General features: G+C 42.8%; 1 protein-coding gene across 1 annotated transcript in view; it reads right to left on the minus strand.

Annotated features, from left to right (window-relative positions):
* The window catches only part of TTC8 (tetratricopeptide repeat domain 8), a 189,846-nt gene that overhangs the window by 82,433 nt on the left and 81,830 nt on the right, over positions 1-25,583 (minus strand). The window contains exons 18-19 of the mRNA XM_041757777.1: positions 24,761-24,924; positions 14,201-14,286 (exon numbers count right to left, since the gene is read on the minus strand). Of these exons, the coding sequence (XP_041613711.1) occupies positions 14,201-14,286; positions 24,761-24,924 (250 nt within the window). The remainder of the gene's footprint in view (positions 1-14,200; positions 14,287-24,760; positions 24,925-25,583) is intronic.

Here is a 25,583-nt window from a genome sequence, read left to right on the forward strand (position 1 = left end):
CAAATCCTGGAAGACTAACTCAGCCTAACTGAAATGCATGTGAAATGGAGACAAGAACCAACAGTAAGTAAAATAATTGTCACAAAGACTAAGCAGGCCTTTGCTGGCACCATCTGTGCCTTCTCTCCAGTTAAGATACTTGGCAAGCCAAATCTTCATCCAAAGCCACACTTTGGATCTGTCATGAGAAACCTCTATCAGGGGTCAGCAGATCTACAGGGAAATCCAAAGGTTGCTTTGAAATATTTAAAAAAATTTTTTTTTAATTTTTATTTATTTATGATAGTCACACAGAGAGAGAGAGAGGCAGAGACATAGGCAGAGGGAGAAGCAGGCTCCATGCACCGGGAGCCTGATGTGGGATTCGATCCCGAGTCTCCAGGATCGCGCCCTGGGCCAAAGACAAACGCCAAACCGCTGCGCCACCCAGGGATCCCTTTTTTTTTTTTTTTTTTAAATTTTTTTTTTTAGTTTTTATTTATTTATGATAGTCACACAGAGAGAGAGAGAGGCAGAGACATAGGCAGAGGGAGATGAAATATTTAATATTTAAATATTTAATGTCATCAAGACAGTCTGTTACCACATGGATAGGTTTGCCTAGAGATTGGAAATCATAGAAACCTTTTGGCTGAGATCCTTCTCTCTTAAACACAGGCTGAACATGAATGGCCAACCTTTGCCCCTTTGCTCTTCTTTCTTTAGGTCCTCATAGCATTCTTTAATGATAATCCTGTTTACTTGAGAAAGCTTTGTCTCTTTGGGGTGACCTTTCACTTCTTTGCCCTTCTTCATCAAGTTTCCCTGCCAGGTTAACTTTGAGAGGGCAATCCAGAGTCTTGTGGGGGCACTGTAGTGAAATCCCCAAGTATGGTCTTCAGATGAGCTTCCATAAATGCCAAGAGCATATGAATCTAGTGGCTACCATTTCTTGAGAGCCTGTTATGTGGGGCACTAATATGGGCAGTTTCCCATTAAATCCATGTACTAAATCTGGTGGGAAGGATTATTTCATCTTACAGCTAAGGAAACTGAAATGTGCAAAGTGTATTTATTTGCTAGGGCTGCCATAACAAATTACCGCAAACTTAGTGGCTTGAAACAATAGAAATGCGTTCCCTCAGGGTTCTAGAGGCCATAAATAAAAAATTAAGGAGTTGGCAAGGCTGTAATCCTTCCAAAAGCTCGAGGGGAGAATTCATTCCTTGCCTCATCCAGCTTCTAGAGTGGCTACTGCCATTCTCTGCCTCCATCTTTATGTCACTTTCTCCTCTGTGTGTCTTCTCTCCTTCTCTTCCAAGGACACTTGTCATTGGATTTAGAGTCCATCCAGGTAATTTAGGGTGATCCCATGATCCATAACTGAATTTCATCTGCGAAGACCCATTTTTCAAATATAGTTACCCAGGTTCTTGGGATTAGGACATGGACATGTCTTTTTGAGGTACTACCTTTCAGTCCAATATGGAGAGGTTGGGTTCTGATCCAGAACACTTAAAAGTAATTTGAGGGCTAGATGGAATAAATGTGGATGGAGATGTGAAGGATAGCATCTATTCTTTAGAGAATGAGTCTAGAGCCTATGCACCTTAAAAATAGGACATACTCAGCCTCACACAAATCAAACTGCTAAGAGCCCCTGTCTCCAGACTTCTAGCATTCTTCCACTGATAACATATAGGAGAAGGCAAAAAAAGTGAACTTCGAATTTCTATAGTCCTCTGGTAGCCAGGTTGACTCCCCTCCAGGACGGCCTTTTTGGAGGGACTGTGTAGGAACCAGAATTGAGAATCACATCATAGTGATCTAAATAAAGATAGATACAAAGCAGCTCTCAGAATAATGGGGTTGAGGTTAGAATCTTGTTCTTCTTCATTAGTTCTCAATACTTTGATCTCTATAATACTGAATGATACTATCAGAGGCCATGTCACAGTTTGAGTTAGGTGGGTCACTAACAGTGTTACCTAACAGGTGTAACAGTTTCTGCAGAGCATCAGCTCTAGGTGTGCTTCCTAACACCTCTACCATGTACCAGGCTCTGTGCAGTGTCTTGGGGATACAGGTACAGTGCAGCCATGCTCCCCAAAGCCAAGGTGCTAGGAGAAGACAAACCAGTGATCAAATAAACAGGCATGGTGAGATGCAAATGTTACAGTAATATAAGTTTGTATTATTGGGTACAGAGGGGATGATTCATTTCCAGCAGAGACAGGACTCAGGGATGCTTTTATAAGAAGGTATGTGTTCTTTACCCAAGATTATACAGCCATTAGGCAAAGCAGCTTGAATGGGAACCCCAGTCTGTCCACCTCCAAAAACATTCCTAATGTTCTTTCTAAGCTAGGAAGACATTTGTGCAAGGGCAAAATTAATGAGATAGAAGTATGCACCCCAGGTGGTCTGACCTGGTCCAAATTAGCACTTACAATGTCTCGAGGGGGTAAACATAGCACTTGTCTGCATCTCCTGTCCTGAAATATCACCTGTCTCAGCTGACTGCTGAAGATGGGAGAAGAAATAGCAAAATATTCTAGGTTTCTCTCTCAGAAGGCATTCTAGAGTGCTGGGTTATTGCCTCCCTGATTGGGAGAAGCAGACAACCAGATGGTCTTACTCTGTTTATTTTCTCCAAAAAGTATTTTAATTGCATATTTCATCTAAAAACTTAATCATTTAACATGCAGTATTTAAATTAACTTTTCTCAATCTGATTAGTAAGATAAATGTGCATACTCTTTAGGATAAAAGCAGTATACTCTCCATTTCCTTGGCCCCCACCAGGTCTAGCCCAGATCCCTGCACATAGTAGGTGAGCAGTACAATTCTGTTGGACCAAATTAAGTTCTTCTTGTACACTGTTGGTGGGAATGTAAAATGGTATAGCTGCTGTGGAAAACAGTATGGAACTTCCTCAAAAAAATTATGGGTAGAGTTACCATATGACCCAGCAATTCCATTTCTGGGTATATATACCCAAAAGAATTGAAAGCAGAGTCTCAAAGAGATACTCCTACATCCATGGTCCTAGCAGCATTATTCACAGCAGCCAAAATGTAGTAGAAGCAACCCAAGTGTCCATCTATGGATAAATGAATAAGTAAAATATGGTATATACACACAATGGAATGTTATTGAGCCTTAAAAGGGAGGGGATATACTACAACATGGATTAACGTCAAGAACAATATGCTAAATGAAATAAGCTGATCACGATAGGACAAGGGATGCCTGGATGGCTCAGTGGCTGAGTGTCAGCCTTTGGTTCAGGTTGTGGGATTGAGTCCCACATCAGGCTCCCCACAGGGAGCCTGTTTCTCCATCTGCCTATATCTCTGCCTTTCTCTGTGTGTCTTTCATGAATTAAAAAAAAAAATCTTAAAAAAAATAGGACAGATAAGGATTCCATTCGTCTGAAGTACCTAGAGTAGTTAAGATCATAAAGACAAAAAGTAGAGTAAGGGTTGCCAGGGGCTGGGGGGCAGGGAGTCTGCGGTGTTAGTGCTTAATAGGTACAGTTTCAGTTTCACAAAATGAGAGAGTTTTGGGGATTGATGGTGGTAATGGTGGCACATCAGTAGGAATGTACCTAATGCCACCAAACTATACACTTAAAAATGGCTAAGATGGTCAATTTCATTTTATGTGTATTTTAATCCAATTAAAAACAGGAAGCCGTAGAAAATTCAGAGGTTTGTTACGTTTTGGTACACATTTCAATTTTCATAATAAATACAATGATGTTCAAAAATTTTTTGAGTTCTATTCTGTATCTCTATACAATGTGGGAAACCAGCAAGAATTCAAGTCATGTTAATTTTATCATAAACTCAAAACAGTTAAGCCTGTAGCTAAAATAATTTGGAAATTATTATCTGAATGAAAGATTGCTTGAGGGGCGCCTGGGTGGCTTAGTCGGTAAAACCTCCGACTCTTGATTTTGACTCAGGTCATGATCTTAGGATCATGGGATTGAGTCCTGTGTCAGGCTCATCTGAGGCATTTGCTTAGGCTTCTAAGTACTAAGGGATTTGCTTGTGTTCTCATGAATAAATAAATAAAATATTTTTTTAAAAAAACTTTGTTTATCCTGCTATTTTCTTTCACTGTCCTTCTCCTCATTCAAGCAGCCAGGTCTTCTCAGTGAGAACGACTCAGGAGCCTCCTCCTGACTTTGGTTTCCAAAAGCCTGAGGCTCTGGCTAGGTGGTCAGTTGACCACTATGAGAGAACCACTGTGAATCTTGGTGTGCCCTGACAGTTCTTGTGTTGAAACCCTATGCAGGGCTCTAATAGGAGGAGGGGTCTTTGGGAAGTAAATGGGATTAGATGAGGTCATGAGGGTGGAGCCCTCACTAGGGGATCTATGCCCTTTTAAGCCTGGGGAGAGGGCTTGCTTCCTTCTTCTCTCACCATATGAAAATACAATGAGAAGTCAGCAGTCTGCAGCCTGCAGGAGGATCCTCACCAGAACCTGGCCATGCTGGCATCTGATCCCAGACTTACACCTCCAAAACTGTGAGAAGTAGATCCCTGTTGTTCATAATACCCAGTCTGTGGTGTTTTTGTTACAGCCACCTGGGCTGATTAAGACAAGAACTCCACCAAATCTTGGATGAAGGGGAGCTTTTCTTGAAGACCAAGCAAGTGTTCGACTGTAGGAAGAGGAAATGAAGGATAATTGATGAAGATACATATACCAGTGGGTTCCTAAACAGGGGACCCTGCAGTCTGCTTTCTGCTAGAGCCAGCAGAACCCAAAGAGGAGATAGCTGGTTTGGGAGGCTAGGCAGGCAGCTGACTGCGACCTGGTGGTAGTGGGGAGAGCCCCTAGACGTGAAGGACTTTTGTGGACAGGAACAGGTACACCTCTGTGGCAGGTGCATGGATTGATTGCTGTAGCACCTCTCGGGAAATCTCCTTTTCAATAATACTGCCATTCCAGCAAGGTTAGAACAGCAGCTGAACTCTCGGCTTGTCCTGAAAATGGTTTGTTTGTGTGTTTGTGGAAGATTTGCTGCACACATAGAATTGAATTTCAAAGTAAATATGTATATGATCCAATTCCCCCGTGCTATGCAGAGTTGAGAGAGAGTAGAAAAGACTCATCCTCTGAGCTGTGGCCACTATTTGCAGGACGGTTTGGCAAATCTTATCACAAGCTTTAAAAGCACGTAGACTGTTGGATCCTGAATCTCTACTTCTACAAATTTATCCTAAATCATTCATTTTGTACCAAATACTAAATCAAAGATTTAAGAACAAGCACATACAGTGAGGCATTCTTTATAACAGAAAAATACAGTAGGAAACCACCAAAATGTCCAATGACATGGTTGGATCAGTCATGGGAAAGTGAAAGCCCTCTTAACCGACCTGGCACTACCTGCTCAGGTGTGTGTTCACTAAGAGCCTGCAGGAATCATCCCAAAGTAGTTCATGGTATTTGTGCTTATTATATTCATCCCATAATACAATAAAGCATCATTGCAGTGGTGCAATATGGGTGCAGAAAGAGTTGTATCTATGAAGACTACCCTGAGTGTGTAAGAAAGGCTTTGCAAATCAGAGTTCCCAAGGAATTGCTGTGGAATGAGATCTAAGTGAGATCACTATAAGTATGTGGGGAAAATTAGGAGGATTTTTCACCATGAATGTGTGGCTGTGTGTTTAAGTGTCTACCCAGAAACTGAAGATGAAGATGACACATTATGGGTATGGCTTGTAGGCAAGACACAGGACTGAAATCCCAGTTGCCTATCCTCACAAGGAGTGAACTATGGGCTGGGTCCCTCAGTGGAAGGCTCTGGGAGGAAGGGGGCTGATTGCTCATCGATATATCCACCACCAGGACTGGTTTCATGATTTGCAGGACCCAGTGCAAAATGAAAATACATGCCCTTCTTCAAGAAATGATGAGGTATTTGAAGACAGCACCCGCAAGCAAGGCAATAAACCAAGCATGGGGCCCTTTCTGAGAGCTTGGGCCACTACACAGGTCATATACTCATAAAGTTGCTCTTGGTACCCTCTTGGGATCAGCAGAAGTGAAAAAAGAAATACAATCACAGAATAAGACAAATGTAATTTTCAAAAAAGGTTTTACTTTTTAGAGAGAGCACAAGCACGGGGAGCAGCAAAGGGAGAGGGAGAAGCAGACTCCTTAATGAGCAGGGATTCTGATGTGGAGCTCAATCTCAGGACCATGAGGTCATGACCTGAACTGAAGGCAGATCCTTAACCAACTGAGCCACCCAGGTGCTCCTGTACTCTCTCACTGGTTAAAGGTGGGCCAATATTTTACCTTTATTTTACAGATGAGGAAACTGAGGCAGGCAGAGTTGCAATAATTTGCCCTAGGTCTCTCAGCTATAGGGCTGGAAAGTTGGGCTAGAACATATACCTCCTGACTGCTGGACAAGGACAGGTGCAGCCAAGTCAACCTTTTTATGTCACCAGACCTGCTGCCAGTTCAGCCGGCAGAGAAAGCCGGAGAGGACCTGGTTTATGAGGAAGCAAGGCAAGGCCCTTCTGTCTCAACCTGGGGGTTTGACAGGAGGCCAGATCTCTGTCCTGTCCCAATTCACTCTCTGCAAGGCTGGAACCTCTAGAATTCCCAGGAGGATGATCACAAGGACACATAATGCAATAGCCCCAAAGCAATGCCTAGCACCTGCTTGTTCCTTCCTGCAAGGACATCATGTCCTGCAGGCTGCCATCGGGAGTGGGTAGCTTGTAGCTCTGTTACCCTCCTATGGCAAAGCTCTGCGTCTCTGTGTCAGATTGGTGGGAGGCAAAGGGATTACAATGTCTCTCTCTGATGGCTGCATTTCCCCAGAAATGAAGGGAAGAGTGGCTCAAGGTGGTCACACTTGTGCAACTGCATTTCAAGCTCCACCAAAAGAGCTTGCATTTGGCAAAAGCTTCTGTTTCAAGAGCAGATTCAGGGAAACAGGACTGCTACTTGGGTGGTTGTCCTCTGAGGTTGTCCTCAGAATTCTTGTCCATAAAATGGAGGCTCTCAACCCCTTGAAGAGTCTCATTCTGTGAAAGTAGGGTCTTGGGAAGGGATGGGTTTGCCCTGCTAAGGAGTTTGGTATCGAAGGCCAAGTATAAGCTTCATCTCACAGATGCCTCATTCCCATGCAGTATGTAGCAGTGCAATCTGACACAGCCTTCCCCTGAAAGGTTCAGAGTCGAACTTCCAGTGAACTGGAAAATTCTAGGTCTCCAGAATTCTTTTCCATTCCTAGCTCATTCAGATTGGGTGGCTAGAATTTGGAGGACATAGTTTTTCAAAAAAAAAGAAAGAAGAAAGGAATGAGGGATTGAGAGAGAAAAAGAGAGTGGGAAGAAGGGAGAAAGGAAAAAAAAAGAAAGAAGTAGAAAGGAAGGAAGGAAGGAAAAAAGAAGTCTTTGAGATCTGAAAGAAGAAAAAGGCTAATTAGGTAGAAGGGTAGAGGGAGAATGTTCTGGCAGGGATGGAGGAGGACCCACATACAGTCCAAAAAAAAAAATACAATATTTTCAGTAATTCAAGTTGATACTAAATTCCTATGAAAAAGACCCCCACAACACAACTCACAAGTTAACAATTTCTTCATTTCTCTCATAAGAACAATCTAGAATGAATAGGCAGTGCTGCTCCATAGGTCATTGAGAGACCCACGTGTCTTCCATCTCATTGCTTAGCCATCCCCCTTGGGACACAGACTGTTTTCCTTATCCACAGAATCAAAGCTTGAAAACTCTATCAGCATTTCAGCACACAGGGGAAAAAAGGTAGTTCTCACCATTGGAGGGACCCCAATGACCAACTCAGATCCAGCTGCAGGGGAGGCTGGCAAATGCGTTCTTGGGCAAGATGGCCACGTGCTCTGACAAAAATTATATGGGAGTGACAACAAGCTCTATTCTAAAAGGGAGAAGGGAAAGAATGGGCATTGGGTTATATAGCCTCTGCCACAAAGCAAAAGCACTCCCAGCACATAATGATATTGTCATCGCACTAAAAATAGAGATGAATGTCAGCTCTTGCCTTCCTTCCATTGCAATGGCTCCACCATAGAGATCTTTTTGTAGTTTTGTGAGATTCCTGGATAAGTCCTTATTGGGGCTTCAGTACACTGGAGAAGAAGCTCCCAAATATTTTCACCATGTGTGGAGTGCTATGTCAGGCACTGTGTTCTGGGCTTTTTTTTTTTTTAATTTATTTTTTGTTTTGTATACCTGTCTCATGCAAACATTATAACAATCCATTTTACAGGTGATGAAACTGAGAGAGAGAGAGAAATTAAGATCACATTACAGGTATCTATGATGGATTAGAACCCAGATCTGATTCTAAATTCCATGCTTGTACCAAGTTCACCATATGACTACTCCTAGAAATTATGACTCTGATGAAAGGGATTTAAGAACTATGGCATGGCATTTGACTAAAGGAAATGAGATCATGACCTTAAAGAGATATTTGCCCCCCACTGTTCTTACTGCAGCATTATTTATGCTAGCCAAGACATGAACACAACCTAAGTCCATCAGTGGATAAATGGATAAAGAAGATGTGCTATATATATAAGAGGAATAGTTTGGTCATAATAAAAGGAAATCCCACCACTTGCAACAACATAAATGGACTTTAAGGGCATTGTGCTAAATGAAATCAGACAGAAAAAGACAAATACTATATGACCTTACTTATATGTGGAATCTAAAAAAAAAAAAAAAAAAAAAAATGAGCTCACGGAAACAGGATGGGTTAGTGGTTGCCAGAGTAGGGATCTGGGGCTGGGAGAAATGGGTGAAGATGGTTAAAAGGTACAAACTTTCAGTTACAAGATTAAAATGTTCTGACGATATAATATACAGCATGGTGACTGTACTTAACAATACCGTATTAGATATTGGAAGCTGCTAAATAGATTTTTAAAATTCTCATCACAAGAAAAAAAAATTGTAACTATGTTAGGTGATAGATGTTAACTAGACTTAGTGTGGTAGTCATTTCCCAGTATATACATATACAAAATCTTTATACTGTACTCCTTAAACTACTACCATGTTATATGTCAATTATATCTCAATACAACTGGGGGGTGGGGATGACAAATTGAAGTAGGACTTGGCAGACAACAAGGAAAAAAACCCTAATTCATATATAATTGGTTAGATACTTTCTATTTTATATCCTCAGGAATACTCTGGTTTAAACACACTATTTTTTGCTTCTTTCCTTCCTTCCATCATCTAAGTGACTGGTTTGCAAGTTAACCTTATACCCCTAAACACTGGGTTATATCGCATATTGGTCACAAAATACTGATTTTTCAAAGAATGAGGCTCCCAGAACAGATTGCTTTTTTTTTTTTTTTTTTTTTTTACAGATTGCTTTTAATTCACCAAAGGGAATCTAGCCTTTTTATTTGTAGCTATTCAGAAGTTCTCTACTCACTGGACAAACATTTACTGATTGTCTACATTTAGTACAGTATTAGGCACAGGTTTTGCAGGCATGACAATATTTAGGAGGAGTCTTGAAAGGTGAGAAAGACTTGAATAATAAACAAGGAAGAGGAAGGCCCATCAGGCAAAGGGAAAAGAGCATGTAGCAAAAGCACAGAGGTGTGGCATATATGGACACCTGATTTACAGCAAAAGCTCTATGGCAATTCAGTAGAGAAGTGTTGGTCTTTTCAGTAGTTGATGCTGCAACATTGGGATGTCCATATGGGGAAAAAATGAATTTCAATCTCTACTTTCCACTATACACAAAAATTAATTTATGATAGATCATAGAACTAAATGTGAAAGTAAAATCCATCAAGTATGTAGAAATAAGATAGGAAAATATCTTCATGATCTTGGGATAAGCAAAGATTCCTTAAACAAAATACAAAAAACACTACCTTTAAAAATGATTAATTAAATTTAATTAAAATTTAAAACTTAGGCAGAAACAGAACATTGGAAGAGTGAAAAGGTGAGCCATTGGCTAGAAAGTACATAACATATATCCAAAAAGGAACTTGTATCCAGAATGTATTAAGAACTCCAGAAAATCAGTAAGAAATAGACAAAATGCCCGTTTGCAATGACCGGGATGAACCTAGAGGGTTTTATGCTAAGTGAAATAAGTCAGAGAAAGACAAATACCATATGATTTCACCCATATGTGGAATTTAAGAAACAAAGCAGATGAACACAAGGGAAGAGAGGGAAAAATAATGTAAAAATAGAGAGAGAGGCAAACCATAAGAGTCTCTTAACTCTAGGAAACACACTGAAGGTTGCAGGAGGGGAGGGGGAGGAAGGATGGGGGTCACTGGGTGATGGACATTAAGGAGGGCACGTGATGTGTTGAGCACTGGGCATTATATGCAACTGATGAATCACTAAATTCTACCCCTGAAACTAATCACTATATGTTAACTAAGTTGAATTTAAATAAAAAATTTTAACAAGGGGATCCCTGGGTGGCTCAGTGGTTTGGCACCTACCTTTGGCCCAGGTCGTGATCCTGGAGTCCTCGGATTGAGTCCCACGTTGGGCTCCTTGCATGGAGCCTGCTTCTCCCTCTGCCTGTGTCTCTGCTTCTCTCCGTGTCTCTCATGAATAAATAAATAAAATCTTTAAAAAAATTAAAGAGAATAAAATAAATAGACAAAGTGGACAGAAGAATTGAACACTCTCCCCCCCCCAAAAAAAATCCAAATGGCCAATACAAGTCTCCCCCAGACCTATGTTAGTAAGGACCTGGGGTTTCATTTTGCATGCAAGGGGCCCCCAAGGTGGTGATGGTGGTGGTTGTGGAGGGAGTCTGAGCAGGGAAGGTGACATAATCCAGTTTAGGCTGTCCAAAGCGTGGGAAGCACGAAGACATGTTAACACATGTCTAGAAATGTCAGCAGAGCTGTGGTCCTAAAAGACCTTATTGGAGAACAATTAAAGGCGGGATGTGAGTTGCTCAGTTTCATATGCTAGAGAGATCACATGGGCTGCTGTGGAGGATGACCTTGAAGAGAGTGGGGTGGGAGGGATGCAGGTGAGTGACTGTTAGAACACTGCAAACTTGTCCTCAGGCTCAGCATTCCAAGCATCTCTACCTACCTACTTTATCCTAGGGAAGCAGGGATGCTGATTCGCTGGGAGTTCTGGTTAACAGGATGCCCAATGCCAGAGAGCTCTCCCCACAGAAACCCCATGGCAAGATGACAGTGTTGCCCTCAGTTCTGTCATACAGTGTTTTTACACATAAGGAAAGACGAACAACTGCCCTTCTACATGGACTCATTCTCCTCCTTTGAACAAAATGGCAGCCAGAGATGAGGGCAGCAGAGCCCGCAGGGTTTGGCTGCTATTTTGGGTCTAGCTCAGTTTCCCAGTTCATAGTCAATCCCATGCTGCAAAGAGGCACTGGTTTATGGGCACATAAATGAAGCCCAGCTGTGAGAGAGGCTAAGGAAAGAAGGGCCATTATCATAGCATCTCATTTGAATTTCATTCCTGCATGTCCACAACTGAGGAAAATTGAGAGACTAAATTCATGGTGAGCCAAGTGGAACTTTCTTAGTTGCAAAGCAAATCTATGTTCTGCTGGAACTGCTCCCTGGGAAAAAAACAAAAATCACAGAACATTCGGCCATTTTCAGATACTGTCATTACGGAGAAGGCCTCTTCAGGTTTAGGCTCAGGAATGCAGCATTATTGTTCATAGGGTTGTAGTACAAATTCTTATTTTCTGCTTTTCTTGGAGCTGGGGGATAGGTTTTAAACATTGAACAAATGTAAGTCAACCAGAATAACGCTTGTCACATGCAAAAGCTGTAGAAATAAGAAAGGCAATCCCTTTCGTTAGAGAAGCAGAGAGCAGTGGGGTGGTTATAATAAGAAAACAATAGAGAATTTGGAGTTGGACAGATCTGGGTTCAAATCCCACCCCCACCACTTACCAGCTGAATGACCTTTGGACATTTACTAAACCTCTCAGCATAGTTTTCTGTCTGTAAAATAGAAGTAAAATGCTTACCTCTCTGGGTTGCTGTAAATATTAAATGAGAAAGTGCACATAAAGCATTGACACATAGTAGATGGTCAGTAAAGGAGGGGTATGCGACTAACATGTTATTATGTAACGCTTTCATATACGTAATTGTATATACTCAATAAGACCAAAACATGTTGGAGATATCAGGTAAAATAGTCATTTGTCCTGGTACCAGGCCTTCACTGTGGTGCTCCAAGGGCCCATCATCACAGGATCCCCCTCTGCGTTAGACCCCACAATGGCCCAGGAGGCATCCCTAGGCCTCCCCAGGCCTCTAAAGGTCTGCAAAGAAAATAATGGATTTGGGACACCTGGGTGGGTCAGGGGTTGAGCTTCTGCCTTTGGCTCAGGTCATGATCCCAGGGTCCTGGGATCGAGTCCTGCATCGGGTTCCCCGCAGGGAGCCTGCTTCTCCTTCTGCCTGTGTCTCTGCCTCTCTCTCTCTGTGTCTCATGAATAAATAGATAAAATCTTAAAAAAAAAAAAAAAGAAAAGAAAAGATTGGATTTCCGAAGAGCTGATATTGGAATTTTAAGGAAAGACCAACACAAATATTCCCTCTATAAACCTGCACAACCTACCTAAAAGTTCAAGAGTTGCTGCTTTTGTTTGAAATTAAGTCAGCCCAGGTGTTAACTAGTGTTGAGCAGAAGCTCGGATTCTTTGCCAGACACCTTTTTGATGATTAAAAATGGGGCAAAACGAATTATACATTTTTACTCAGAATGTCTTCATAAATTCAGATGACTATAATAACAATGCCATGGATTGGGTTGTTTATGAGCAACAAACATTTATTGCTCATAGTTCTGGAGGCTGGGAAGTCCAAGATCATGGTGCTGGCAGATTGTGGTGTCTGGGAGATCCATTTCCTAGACAGACATCATTTCTCTGTAATCTCACTTGACCAAAGGGGCAAGGGATCTCTCTGGGCTTGCTTATATAGTGGCACAAATCCTATCCGTGGGGGCTCTGCCCTCAGAACTTCATCACCTCCCAAAGGCCTCACCTCCTAATACCATCACCTAGGAGGTTAGGATTTCAGCATAGAGATTGGGGGTAAGGTGGGAGATGCAAACATTCAGACCATAGCACAGATGAAATCTTTCTTATGGAATCCAGAGGTCAACTGGGGGCTCTGAGATCTGAGGAATCCTCCGCCAAGTCTTTCAATTCCATAGTTTGAGGAAGTCCAAAGACTTCCTGAGGCATCTGCAGACCTCGGGGGATTTGGTTCCTGGGATGACCTTACCCTCTGGCTCCGATGCTGTCTCCTCTTGGACTCCACTTCAGTCTGCCCTTTGTTGCCATTTACACACATAGACACACATACAATCCACTGACACATGCATTTTGTGGGTTTAATTAGCTTTGCTGAGGCTTGGAGGTCCCAGGATGGAGGTGTCACTGGCAAGGACCCTTCCTCTCACTGACTTCACATTTTTAAAAACTCCTTGTCTTCTCTGTCTCCCTTTTGTCCTTCTTCCTTTCTCATTTCTTACTTTGTCTCCACAAAGCAGTCCCACCATCATCTTTTGTAGCGTGAGCATGGTGTTTCTTCCCTGTCCTCTCACCATGACTGTCTCCTTCTGATGAATGGCAAGGAAGAAAAGATTTCCCCCCTTATTAAACTTAATATAAATTTATTTGAGGAAAATCATTTCCCCATAAAGGATACTTTGCTAACAAAAGTATAAGAACCATTAATCTAGGGCAGTGGTTCTCAAAGTGTGTCCCTTGCTAGGCGCAAGGGCATCCTCTGGGGACTTGTTAGAAACACAGATTCTCAAGCTTCACCCCAAAACCACAGAAACTCTGGGGGTGGGATCCAGCAAACTAAGTTTTCACAAGCCCTCCAGGTAATTCAGATGTGTACTAAAGTTTGAGAAACGTTGAAGGTGGGGGGGCACTTTGGCTGTAACTACGTGGGGGTTCCAGACCAAATGCACACAGAGACCAGGCAGTGATATCAAGGGTAATAGGCAGAAGGGAATGTGATCAAGGCATGAATGAGCTGTGGCTGGTTTTCACTATGTGAAAAAGGAAGATTCAGGAGGGTCAGCTTTTCTAAATCTTCGAGAAAGGACTGCTGTCCTTTCATAAAAATGTTAGCAACCAATTCGTGTTGTCCTTCTGGGTTAATTCAGAGGCTCACAGATGCTGCCCACATCATCTCCCCATTTAGATTGAGAATCACTGGTTACCAAGCCCGGCTCCTGGATATACTGCTCACATTCAATTCTGAAAGCACAATTAGGAACACAGAACAGAAAGGAGCTGAAGATGTTCATTGACCATGAATTTTGTGCCAAACATTAAAATGGGTTTTTAAGTCAACACAGGGCTGCAGAGTACAGAGCTTATAAGGTGGCAGGGAAATGGCACTTGAACTAACGGGAGAGATTGTTTCTGGGCGGCCTTTTTATTGTCATCTATATTTTCTCAGGAAGTCCCCAGGGAAGCCGTTTTGTTCTCTGCTTCGTATTTAAAGCCGAGCCTATAGAATATTTTCCGTGGGTGCTCTGCTGTTGCCATGGCAACCATTAATCTCCTAATTCCTTTTCTTTTCTAAAAATAAAGTGCCCTTTCTCCAAGTGTCTATTTCCACTTTTTATTTAAATCGCACCTTCTGCAGAAAGCTCCATCTCTCTTTTTGACCTGAATGGTACTCTTTGTTTTGCTTCAAAAGAGATGGTGGCAACACACCCTCTGGACCTATCCAGGTGTTCAAGGAGAGGGCTAATCAGTGCTACAGACACCAGGGCCATAAAACAACCCCAATGATTTCACAGGGAGGGGTTCACGGTTGCCTTCTTATAGCACAGGTGCCACCTGGAGCAGTGTTTCTCCAGCCCATTATTTCATCTGCTGGTTCCAAAGAACTGTATTTCCACCACATAAAGAAGAGTAAGAGAGACAAAGAGCCAAGCAGAGGGTCCAAAGCCAAAGCCCTGATGCAGGATGGAGCCTTGCACCCTTACACCTGCTCCGTAACTAGGCAATCCCCACTCCCTGGTTCCTTGTCCTTGTCATGTGCTTTTCTTCACCTGCAGAGGTCTTGATGATCCACACTTCTAAAGCATTTGAAGAGCCAGAGGGAAAAGAAATATAGAGTATGAGCCAAAATTCTGTAGCCTTTGTCCATCAAAGACCAGGCTTCGGTTAAGATGTCTGCTAACTGATTGGTTGGGACTTCTGACCCGAAATGTCCTTTCAGAGGCCACTTGACATGTTGAGATGCTACCAAGACGGGTCTGGTTGTGAGACAAGATGGAAAAAAATCTGCCCAAGATGAAATAAGACAAATGGGTGTGAGCCCTGCCTTTTATGAGCTCATACCCAAACTAGCCCACACTCGCGTGTCCAAGGGAGTGAGTAGAAGGCATTCATAAGGTCACAGAGGCATCCCTGGTTTTCAGGGGAATGTGTGATTGGAGTTTTCTGCATGTGTGGGCAAGCCATCCAAACTCCTCCCTCGCTGTCCGCACTGTGGCCAGCCTGGTCCTCAAAGATCCCAGCTTGTCTCTTAACTCTGTAGTGATGGAAAAGGCATGTTCTTCCCTGCCAAGCTAGGGGCTGAGGCGGAACTGGGAAGTGTGACTTTGGCTCATCTACACCATAAACAGCTTGTGTTTGAAACACAGTGTGTCTAATGGGAGCCCTAAAGTTTGCCCATTATAGATAATACAGAGTTAGGTGAAATCATTATTTTCTTTCTCTTCCTCTTGGAATTTTAAGAGCTAGTTTTATCCAACATTCTCTCCTATGGTAATGTTGTTCACTTGGACGGTGGCCCCTTGGCACTGCCAGTGTGAGCCTGAGCTGTAGGGTATCTTTATTGAGGGAACGTCAGCTGCCATGATCTCAGCTGTACACTGTGGCTGGCGGTCAGGCTGGAGGGGATTTTTATAGCCCCTGGGGACTGAAAAACACGTTGGAGAGTTGGTCCTCTGAGAAGTCCAGGGCCGCATGTGGGGTCCTGGACCCTATCTCCAAATGGACAGGTTGCTCACAGCAGAGAGCACTGAACTAGGGGTCAGAGGCACCAACCAGTCCTACCATAAGGAGGAGAGAGTCCGGGGGTTGGGGGGACTGCACTGCTAGAAAATGAGGACCCCACCACAGAAGATAGGAATCCCCTTTACTCTAACCACTTCCCTGGGGCTCTCAGTCACATACTCCTCAGACTGACATTGGCTTTCCCAGAGCCTTTTCTAAGATCTCATCATGGTCTTGATGATCTTCATGTGAATACTTGATCTTAAAAACACTTGTCCTTTCATAGCAGCATTAGTCCCAACAGCCAAAAGGTAAAACAATCCAAGTGCCTATTGACAGAGAAAAGGACAAGCAAAATGTGCTACATACATACAATGGAATGTCATTCAGCCTTAACAAGAAGGAAATTCTGGCACAGGTGACTGCACAATGAACCTTGAGGACATGATGCTTAGTGAAAGAAGCCAATCACAGAACAAAAAATACTGTATGATTCCATCTCTGTGAGGTCCTTGGAATAGTCAGATTCCGAGAAAACAGAAGTGGGATGGTGGTTTCCAGGGGAACGGGAAGTTATTCAGTGGGTATGGAGTTGCAATTTTGCAAGATCAAAAGAGTTCTGCAGATTGGTTGTCCGACAGTGTAAAGGTACAAACACTACTGAACTGTCTACTCAAACATGAACAGATGGTAAGTTTTATTTTACGTATATTTTGCCACAAAACAAACAAGCAAAGCCAAAAAACTCCCATTGTTAAATGGTTTCCCTTCTCCTTCCCCATCTACTCGCCTGAGATGAATCAAAGACCTGGGTCCTCATCCCAGAGTTGCTGTTCAGAAACCAAGTGACCCTGGGAACTCACACAAACCTTGTGAACCTAACTTTCTTCTCAGATAATTGGGAATAATGACAAGTACTGTGGAGGATCACATGAGAAAGTGTTTTGTGAATTAAGTAGGCAGCACATAAGGGATAATGAGAGTTGTAAAGCTGCTATGTCACATGTGACACCTAGGAGGAGATCTTGCATCTATATAAGGACTCAAGCACAGGGAATGAGTAGATGGATGAAGAAATGGGCATTAGCTAGCCACTGACCCACTTCACTGAGACAGAATAGTGAGGCCCAGCCACCAATTTGGGTATCTTCTTAGCCTGCTGGGCCTTCAGGGTTCTCTTTCACCCCTTCCCGAAAACTAGGTAAAGTTGGGCACTCAGAGGTTCATTCACAGACATTTTGCAGGGCTATCTGCATCTTTATAAGGAACACTAGGCAATAGAGCACTCACCCAAAAGAATAAACATCAATGATGGAAGTACAGGTGTTGGCCATAGTACAACATGGAAGATATGCTAGGGGAGGGGACGGAAGTTGGGGAGGTAGTCTTCTTAGCAATCTTTCATCACAGCATATAGGCAGATGACAGGTCCACCACCAGAGTCCTCCAGGGGGGAAGTCGGCAAGAAAAACCAAGGTCCCGGTTTTTCTCATGGAGGAAAGAGGAGTCATGAGAAAAGATGAAAAGCAGAGCCATGCTGCCATCTTGGTGGGATAAGCCACAGGCCTCAAAGTTAAAAACAAGGGCACAGGGATCTAATTAACTGGGTTTGGATTCTGGTTCTGCCACTTAGCAGCTATGTGGCCTCATGCATGTCCTTCAACCTCTCCATGTTGAACCTCACACTCTCCATGAGGAGGCCATGAGGTCCCACCTCATAGGTTTGTTGTAAGGATGAAATGACTCTTCATTTATAGAGTCAGTACTTAGATCTTGGCAAATAGAAGCCACTCTACAAATATTTGTTAAGTAAAACCCAGAAAGATTATCAACTCCTAGGTTTATTCCTTGGCTTCTCCATGTGAACTTCTCCTTCTCGTTGCTTTTATCCTGATTCCTTGCATGGAAAATGTATTCCCCGCCCATGCCCCAGCCACAAACAGATAAGCCTCTCGGCCCAGATTCCCAGCTGCTAATAAAGTTGGCTTTCAGACCTCATTTTCTAGTTAGTTGCCTAATTTAGAGACCTTGTCAATTTGCATTACATAGAAATAATGCAATAGGACTTCAAAGCTACTTGGAATCATGCCCTGCAGCCCATAGCTCTGAACCTTCCAGAGTAGTTTGGAACATTTGTAAATTATTTGACTACATGAAACTTCTCCCTTGCTGATTCACTTATGATCACTGGGCTATGACACTTTTTGGGGGTAACTGAATAGAAACAGATGGCTGAAAAGATGCAATTTTCTACCCAGAGACCACAATGGAGTGCAATTTAATGTTTTCATCGTAATGATTTGGGTTTTTCTGTCTGTTCCTTGCCACTCTTGTTCATTTCTTTTCTCCTACTTCTTATTTTTAATCTAATAAACTCCTTGTTGGAGTTTTAGATAAAATAGCAACTTGCACTCAAAAATTTTCAAAAGAACATTACAAGCCCCCTAGGAGCCCTGTCATGACCCCTTCTGGGCACTCCCTACCGCCAAACAATGACCTTACTTCCAAGGGCCTAGGATAGTTCTGACTGTTGTGATATCCTACATGAATGATATCCTATATCTTACAGAATATATATTTTGGGTCTGTTTTCACTGAACATTATATTTGTGAGATTCATCTGTTTTATTAGTGCATGTGGTTGTGGTTTGTGCACACCCATTGCTGTGTAGTATTCCACTGTGTGATTATATCACCATTTGTTTAGGCATCCTATCGGATGGATCTCTGAATAGTTTCTGATTTGGGGCTATTTTGAATGGTGTCTCTAGAAACCTTCTGGTGCGTGTCTTCCGGTAAATGTGTATAATCAGTCTTATTTTGTGCAGCTGGTTTGTCTCCCCTCTTTTCTGACAAGGGTCCTTCCCCTTGTCACAGTGAGGCAGGGTAACCTAGAGTGGGTGGTGGGTGGGACAAGGGAAGGAAAGTGAATTCTGATGGCCTGACTCCTAGCTCCCACCTTCCTTCCTTCCCAACCATCCTCCTCCACCAGCTCCCTCATACCTAGCATTCTGATCTGTCCCAGACAGTGGCTGCCTTCCTGCTGATGCACTTGCCCCCTGGGGCTCCAGCTCCTGTGCTAGGGTGCTGCCATGGTCCTTCCACCGACCTATAGGTCAGAGTCCTTGGGCCCTCCAGAGAGACCCTTGAATCAGACCCCTAACCTCACTAACAGCTCTTTAGCATGTCCCTGCCTACAGTGGATGCCATAATGCACCTGCTCTGCTGGACTTCTCCCATCCCTGGTAGCTGTGTTCCCTGGGCTTTTGTCACCCTAGCACATTTGTCTTAACGTCTTTTAGCAGTGATGAGTGTGGGATTTAAGGGCAGGAAATCTAGATTTGAACTTCAGTTCTGGGTTCTGGTTGTGTGCCCCTGGCAAGTGACTTAATCTCTCTACACTTCACTTCAGTTCTTCATCTACAGTAACAGTAAATAACATACACTGAGCTCATAAATGTGGCTGCTGAGTTAAATGAGATAATACACTTATTATCTAGTTACAGTAGTTATTACTGTATTATGCTCTGTATTGCATATGCTACTTTTTTGCCTTCTAAAGAGAAATAACTTTGTGTAGTTCTTCGAAGTTAATCAGTTCTCATCACAAAGATTACTTTGAGGAATGTTATCTGCAAGTAACCACAATCAGCCTGATTCCTTTGCCCTTCTTGGAATATGGTATAAAGAGAGCGGGATTGAGAAGTATTCACTATGTATTGTCACATTTTTTAAAAAGAGGCCAGATATTAATTTGTAGTTTTTCATTTTAAAAGAATTAAGATCATAGAGAAAGAGCTTGCAAAGAAAGATAGCAAGAGGATAACAGTATTTCCCTCTGGATAGTGGTGTCCTGGGTGGCTTTAAGGTGTCCCTTATATTTTTCTAAAGCCTCTGAGATATAGACATTACACATATACTTTTATAGATGCCTACAGAGAATTATCAGAACTTTAAAATAAGCCTAGTTTGAACAATAGAAAGGAAATCAAAATAATGTACTGGTTACCTGAGGGTGGAGTTAGGGAAATGGTTTAGTATGAGTTTCCTGGATTTTACTCGCTTTTTTGTGTATAAATTCTGCTTGGGTTGCCACCATGCAACAGGGGCAAGGAGGAATATGTTTGGCACCCAGGTGATCCACTTGAGCGCCTCTTGGTATGTGCACCATTTTGACAGTGAGTGCATGAGTGTAGAAAGCCCAACCTAAGAATGGCATGGTGACCAGGGGGCACAGACCCCTCAGGGATGCAAATCTGGGTCACATCACTGAGTAAGCCCTCGAGATCAGCAGAGGTGCTAGCTGGAGGTGTGAGGAGAGGGGTGGTGGAGGAACAGAATAGATGGTAGAGGAGAGACATGATGAGTATCAGTTGTGGTTCTAAGACCAGATGTAGAGCAGGGACTCAAGCTCATCTTACAGACCTTCCTCTTCTGAGTTTTCCCCTGGACCCTAGAAGGGGTTGCTTCCAGAATACATATGAAGAGTGGACTCAGCTGCACAAAGGGTGGACTGTGGTGGTCACTGTGAGGATCACCTAGATCCCCTTTCAAGAAAGGCTTGTTGCCCCACTGCTGGGAGTGTTGTTGGTAACTGCCTTCAGCTATTATCCTTCATGGCAGAGAACTGAGAACAAAATTTGTGATTTGGAAAGATTTCTCTGATAGCTGCTAAAGGGAATGATCTAGATCCATATATTTCCATGTGGAGAGCTATCCAAAAGAAATCTTAAATATAAAAATCAAGATGTAGAAAAATATAGGGGTGCCTGGATTGCTCAGTCTGTTAAGCAAGCATCTGACTCTTGACATATGCTCAAGTCATGATCTCAGGGTCGTAGGATTGAGCCCCCTGCCAGACTCCTCACTCAGCAGAGAGTCTGCTAGAGAACCTCTCTTCCTTTTCCAGCTCCTTCCTCCTCCCTCTCTTAAAAAAAAAAAAGATGCAGAAAAATATACAGAGAATGTAACCATTTATGTAAAACTTGGAAAACATACCAAGAGAACCATATATTGCTTGCAAATACATATGTATGTATATCAAAGATATACAAAACGATCACAATAGATACATTTGTGTTCATTTCATAAACCTTCACATACATAAATATTTTGAATTAGTTAGCTTTTGCTGGGTAACAAATAAGCTCAATATCTTAGCGGATTATAATAGCACATATTTATTTTTATTCACATTACATGAAGGCGATAGGTTGGCCATGGCTCTGCTCAGCTCTCCCAGGTCCTGTTAGACTATGGAGGATTTGTGCTCTGCCTCCAGGGAAAACAACAGGATGAGGAGGCAACAAATTATTGTGAAAAAAGTAATCCAATCTACCATCCACACCAAACTTATGATGGTAATTGCCTCTGGAGGAGCAAGAAAGGGAATGCAAACAGGAGTTAGTGAATAAAGGGGATGTTATCTAGACCATTATATCATTTTATAAATGACTTAATGCAATATGACATCCATTCCATGGATGATGGAAATATAGAGGATTGTTTAATTATCCTTGGTACTTAGCTTTCAGTCTTTGCAGAAATGATGGATTGTTGAGGGATGAGATTAAAGATGGAGTTGGGAGGGATTAGTTAGGAGGCAGAATTCCCAGTAAAATAATAAAGACCTGAACTATGACCTTAAAAATAGAAATGATGTGCTAGAGTTATTTAAAAGCTAGAGCTGGGGACCCCCAGGTGGCTCAGTGGTTTAGCGCCTGCCTCCAGCTCAGGGCGTGATCCTGGAGTCCCAGGATCGAGTCCCACATCCGGCTCCCTGCAGGGAGCCTGCTTCTCCTTCTGCCTGTGTCTCTGCCTCTCTCTCTCTCTCTCTCTCTCTGTGAGTGTGTGTGTGTCCCTCATGAATAAATAAATAAAATCTTTAGAAAATAAATAAATAAATAAATAAATAAATAAATAAATAAATAATAAATAAAAGCTAGAGCTGACCAGACTTGAAGATTGGTTACACGTGAAAAGTGCAAGAGAGATGAGTCAGGATTGCATACGAAGATGAATCCATAGTGACCACAGGGCTCTGAGCTCAGATACTACTCTCCATGTCAGGGAAACAGAGGAGGAACAAGCAGGCCATGGGGTAGGTGGGTCACAAGGAAGTGATGCCCATGATTTGTTTTCCTTTTTTCCTCTTTGTTTATTTATCTTTTCTCTTACTTGCTCTCTCACTACTTGTTTGCAAACCAGGAATACATACACCAACTTTAGCTATTGTTATTTGTGACCAGGCTCTTTACGTAAGGGTGCGCGTTCTTTAAAGCTAGGGTTGATGAAATAGTGTGAGGCTGATCAGGGAATGTGCTGCTCTGAAGAGGAACACGCAATGAAAACTGAGTGACTGACCAACACATACATATTGCAGACATCTTCATTTTGCTTGGGAGACTCACTTATCATCATTAAATACATTTATGTATTTATTTAATATGAACCTGGAGCTTCCTTCAGAGTGATGCCTCTGTGAGAACCTGCTAGCCAGCAAAACAAGTCTTATAATTTAGAGTCTCAGTCTTTATGACCTTTGATTTGGGGTCTATATTTGGAGGGTTTTTTTGAGGGAGTGGTTGTGGGGTTTTTAAATTTTATTTACAATCTTTATTCCCAATGTGGGGTTCAAACTCATGACCCCAAGATCAAGAGCTGCATGTTGTACCAACAGGGCCAGCCGGGCATGAGGTTCATATTTGAAACCACTCTTCATTCTTCTCTGTCATTTTATCTCACCTTCAGCCATTCTGGAAGGAACACTTTCATCCTTCATTCCTGAGACTTCTCAGGGGAAATTTTTAACCAAGCCAATCAATATTTAATCTCTAAATTGTCAAAAAAAAAAAAATCTCTGCAACTCTTTCACATAATGAAATAACAAAAGGAAAACAGAACTGCAGCTTAGCTTATGCATATAAATAGATCCTGGGCAGCAAACTGACCTCCTTTTCTGGTTAAAAGGCAGCCTGACATTACATCTAGCCCTGTCTTCACTCCTCCTCCCTTGATGTATTTGAGGAAGAGACTGGACTTCATGGCTAATCCCCTACCTGCCCCACCACTTCTATCCCATTCCACAATCCATCTCCACTATCACAGCTGCAGCTCGTGTTTCCGGCAGCAAAGTGCTGTGATCATCTTCCATTGAAGATGGTACTGGAAGAGGGGCACCTAAGTGTTCAATTCTTAGTTTCAGCTCAGGTCACGATCTCAGTGTCTTGGGATGAAGCCTCGAGGCAGGCTCCACATTCCACTGGGACTCTGCTTGAGATTCTTTCCCTCTGCCCTTGCCCCCTCAAGTCAATAAATAAAATCTTTAAAACAGTACTGAAAGAAACAATGTTGATGAAATTGCCTGGGACTGGACTGTTCTACTATGTGTGATAGCCCAAGAAGTGCTGGGTGTGGAGAGTCAGTCTCTCCTTTCCCTTTAGTGGTTTTGAGCAAATCATATAACCTTCCAGAGGCTTAATGAGTTCATGTCTACTATGGAAAGCATCATAACCACAATGTGGATTTTTTTTTTTTTTTACTGAGGATCAGGTGAAATAAAGTTTATGAAAGTGCTACCAATTTTTAGAGCAGAGCTTCTCTGGTGCTGACATGTACACAAACACATGAAAATGGAATACAGATTCTGATTCTGTAGGTCAGAGATAGAGCCTGAGATTCTGAATTTCTCACAGGCTCCTCAGGTACCAGCATGCCCTGTTTTATTGCATTTTGCATTATTGTGCTCTGCAGACACTAATGCCAGAGCTGCTCGTCCATAGATCGTAATTTGACTTGCAGGCTGTTTGCTGTGCCATCTGTTATGGTAGCCACCGGTCAGGTGGCTACATAAATGATTAAAATTAAATAAAACTTATAATCCACTTTGTTCATTGCAGTAGCCACATCAAGTGTCCAGTAGCCATCTGTGACTGGTGGCTACCATTGTCAGCACATATATGGAACATTTCCATCATTACAGAACATTCAGTTGGGCTGTGCTGGGTTAAAGCCCTATAGAGATGTTAGCCACTCAACAACACTCAAACAGTGTGTACTGAGCGCCAGTCCTAGTTGCTCTACACCCTTCCCCATACCTCGCCCCATGCAGCTCTTCCTTCTGGCTGCTCCTAAGTTATATCATTTTATAATTAACCAGTAAATCTAGTGAGTAAATGGATCTCCTGAGTTCTGGCAACTGCTCTAGCAAATTAATCAAACCCAAGGAGTGGGTTGTTGCAACTTCTGGTTTATAGTCATTTGGTCAGACATACAGGTGACAACCAGGGCTTGCAATTGACATCTGAAGTTGGGACAGGCGACAGTTTTGAGACTGAGCCCTTAATCTGTGGAATCTGATGGTATCTCTGGGTAGATAGTGTGTCAGAATTGAGTTCAATTATAGGATACCCTGGGCAGCCTGGGTGGCTCAGCGGTTTAGCACCGCCTTAGCCCCAGGGTGTGATCCTGGAGACCCGGGATCGAGTCCCACGTCGGGCTCCTTGTATGGAGCCTGCTTCTCCCTCTGCCTGTGTCTCTGTCTCTCTCTCTCTGTGTCTCTATGAATAAATAAATTAAATATTTTTTAAAAAAAATTAGAGGATACCCTATATGCTGGTGACCGGAGCATTGCTTGGTGGTGCAAGGAAACCCTCCCACCCCATGTTAGAATTGGGTTCAGAATCACGTTATTGCCCAACTCCTTTTCTGGGCTTACCTCCCTATACCATTTATTTCTCTGGGTCCTACCACAGCTTTAATGACTGTCACACTGTTAATAAAACACTGACGGTATGCGAGAGCCAGCTCACAGTGGCTCTCAGAAGCCAACAGTACACATCTCTTCCCAACTTTGCATTCAGGGATCTCACACTGGAAAGCCTGGAATTGGCCATGGTGGGAGTATTTATACCACAACAATTGGCACTGACTATAAATCCGCCCCCTCAACTGCCCATAGAACCACTCGTTAAACATTTACTAGCATACCACTGGGTATAGGAATTGTGGGGAGAAGACATGGTACCCAGTGTAATTTAGAATTTATTTGGAGGACTATTATTTTGCAGCTCCAGAATGCTTCTTCCTCTATGTTTTCTACTATGAGGTCTGACCTGGAGAACTTGCTTCATTTCTCCAAGGGGATCTTCCCTGCCAATATACAGGAGGAGTGGCCACTGGGCCATTCAGACATCATTCCATGGCTTAAGACAGAGTGGTGGAGAAACATCAGAGAGACAATGAGACATGAACCAACCCCTCCCCCCCCAACACATACACCCCCACACACCTGTTGGTAGGCTGTATCTGACACTTGCCTGCCTACAGGTGTGCTTCCTTCGGTCTGGTGATCAAACCAGCTGAATTCGTTTTCCTCTGTGAATATTAAATTAAGAACTAAAGATGTGCAGAGGGGATAAAGGAGAAGTGGGCTTGCTCTTAGTATCTCACAACCATCCTTACGGGCTGTAACTGCTCTAGAAGTTAGGGAGCACCAAGAGCTAGGTGATAGTCACCTTTGCTTGGTGCCGAGGCTGGGA

Source organism: Vulpes lagopus, chromosome 6 (assembly GCF_018345385.1).
Source record: "Vulpes lagopus strain Blue_001 chromosome 6, ASM1834538v1, whole genome shotgun sequence".
NCBI lineage: Eukaryota > Metazoa > Chordata > Mammalia > Carnivora > Canidae > Vulpes > Vulpes lagopus.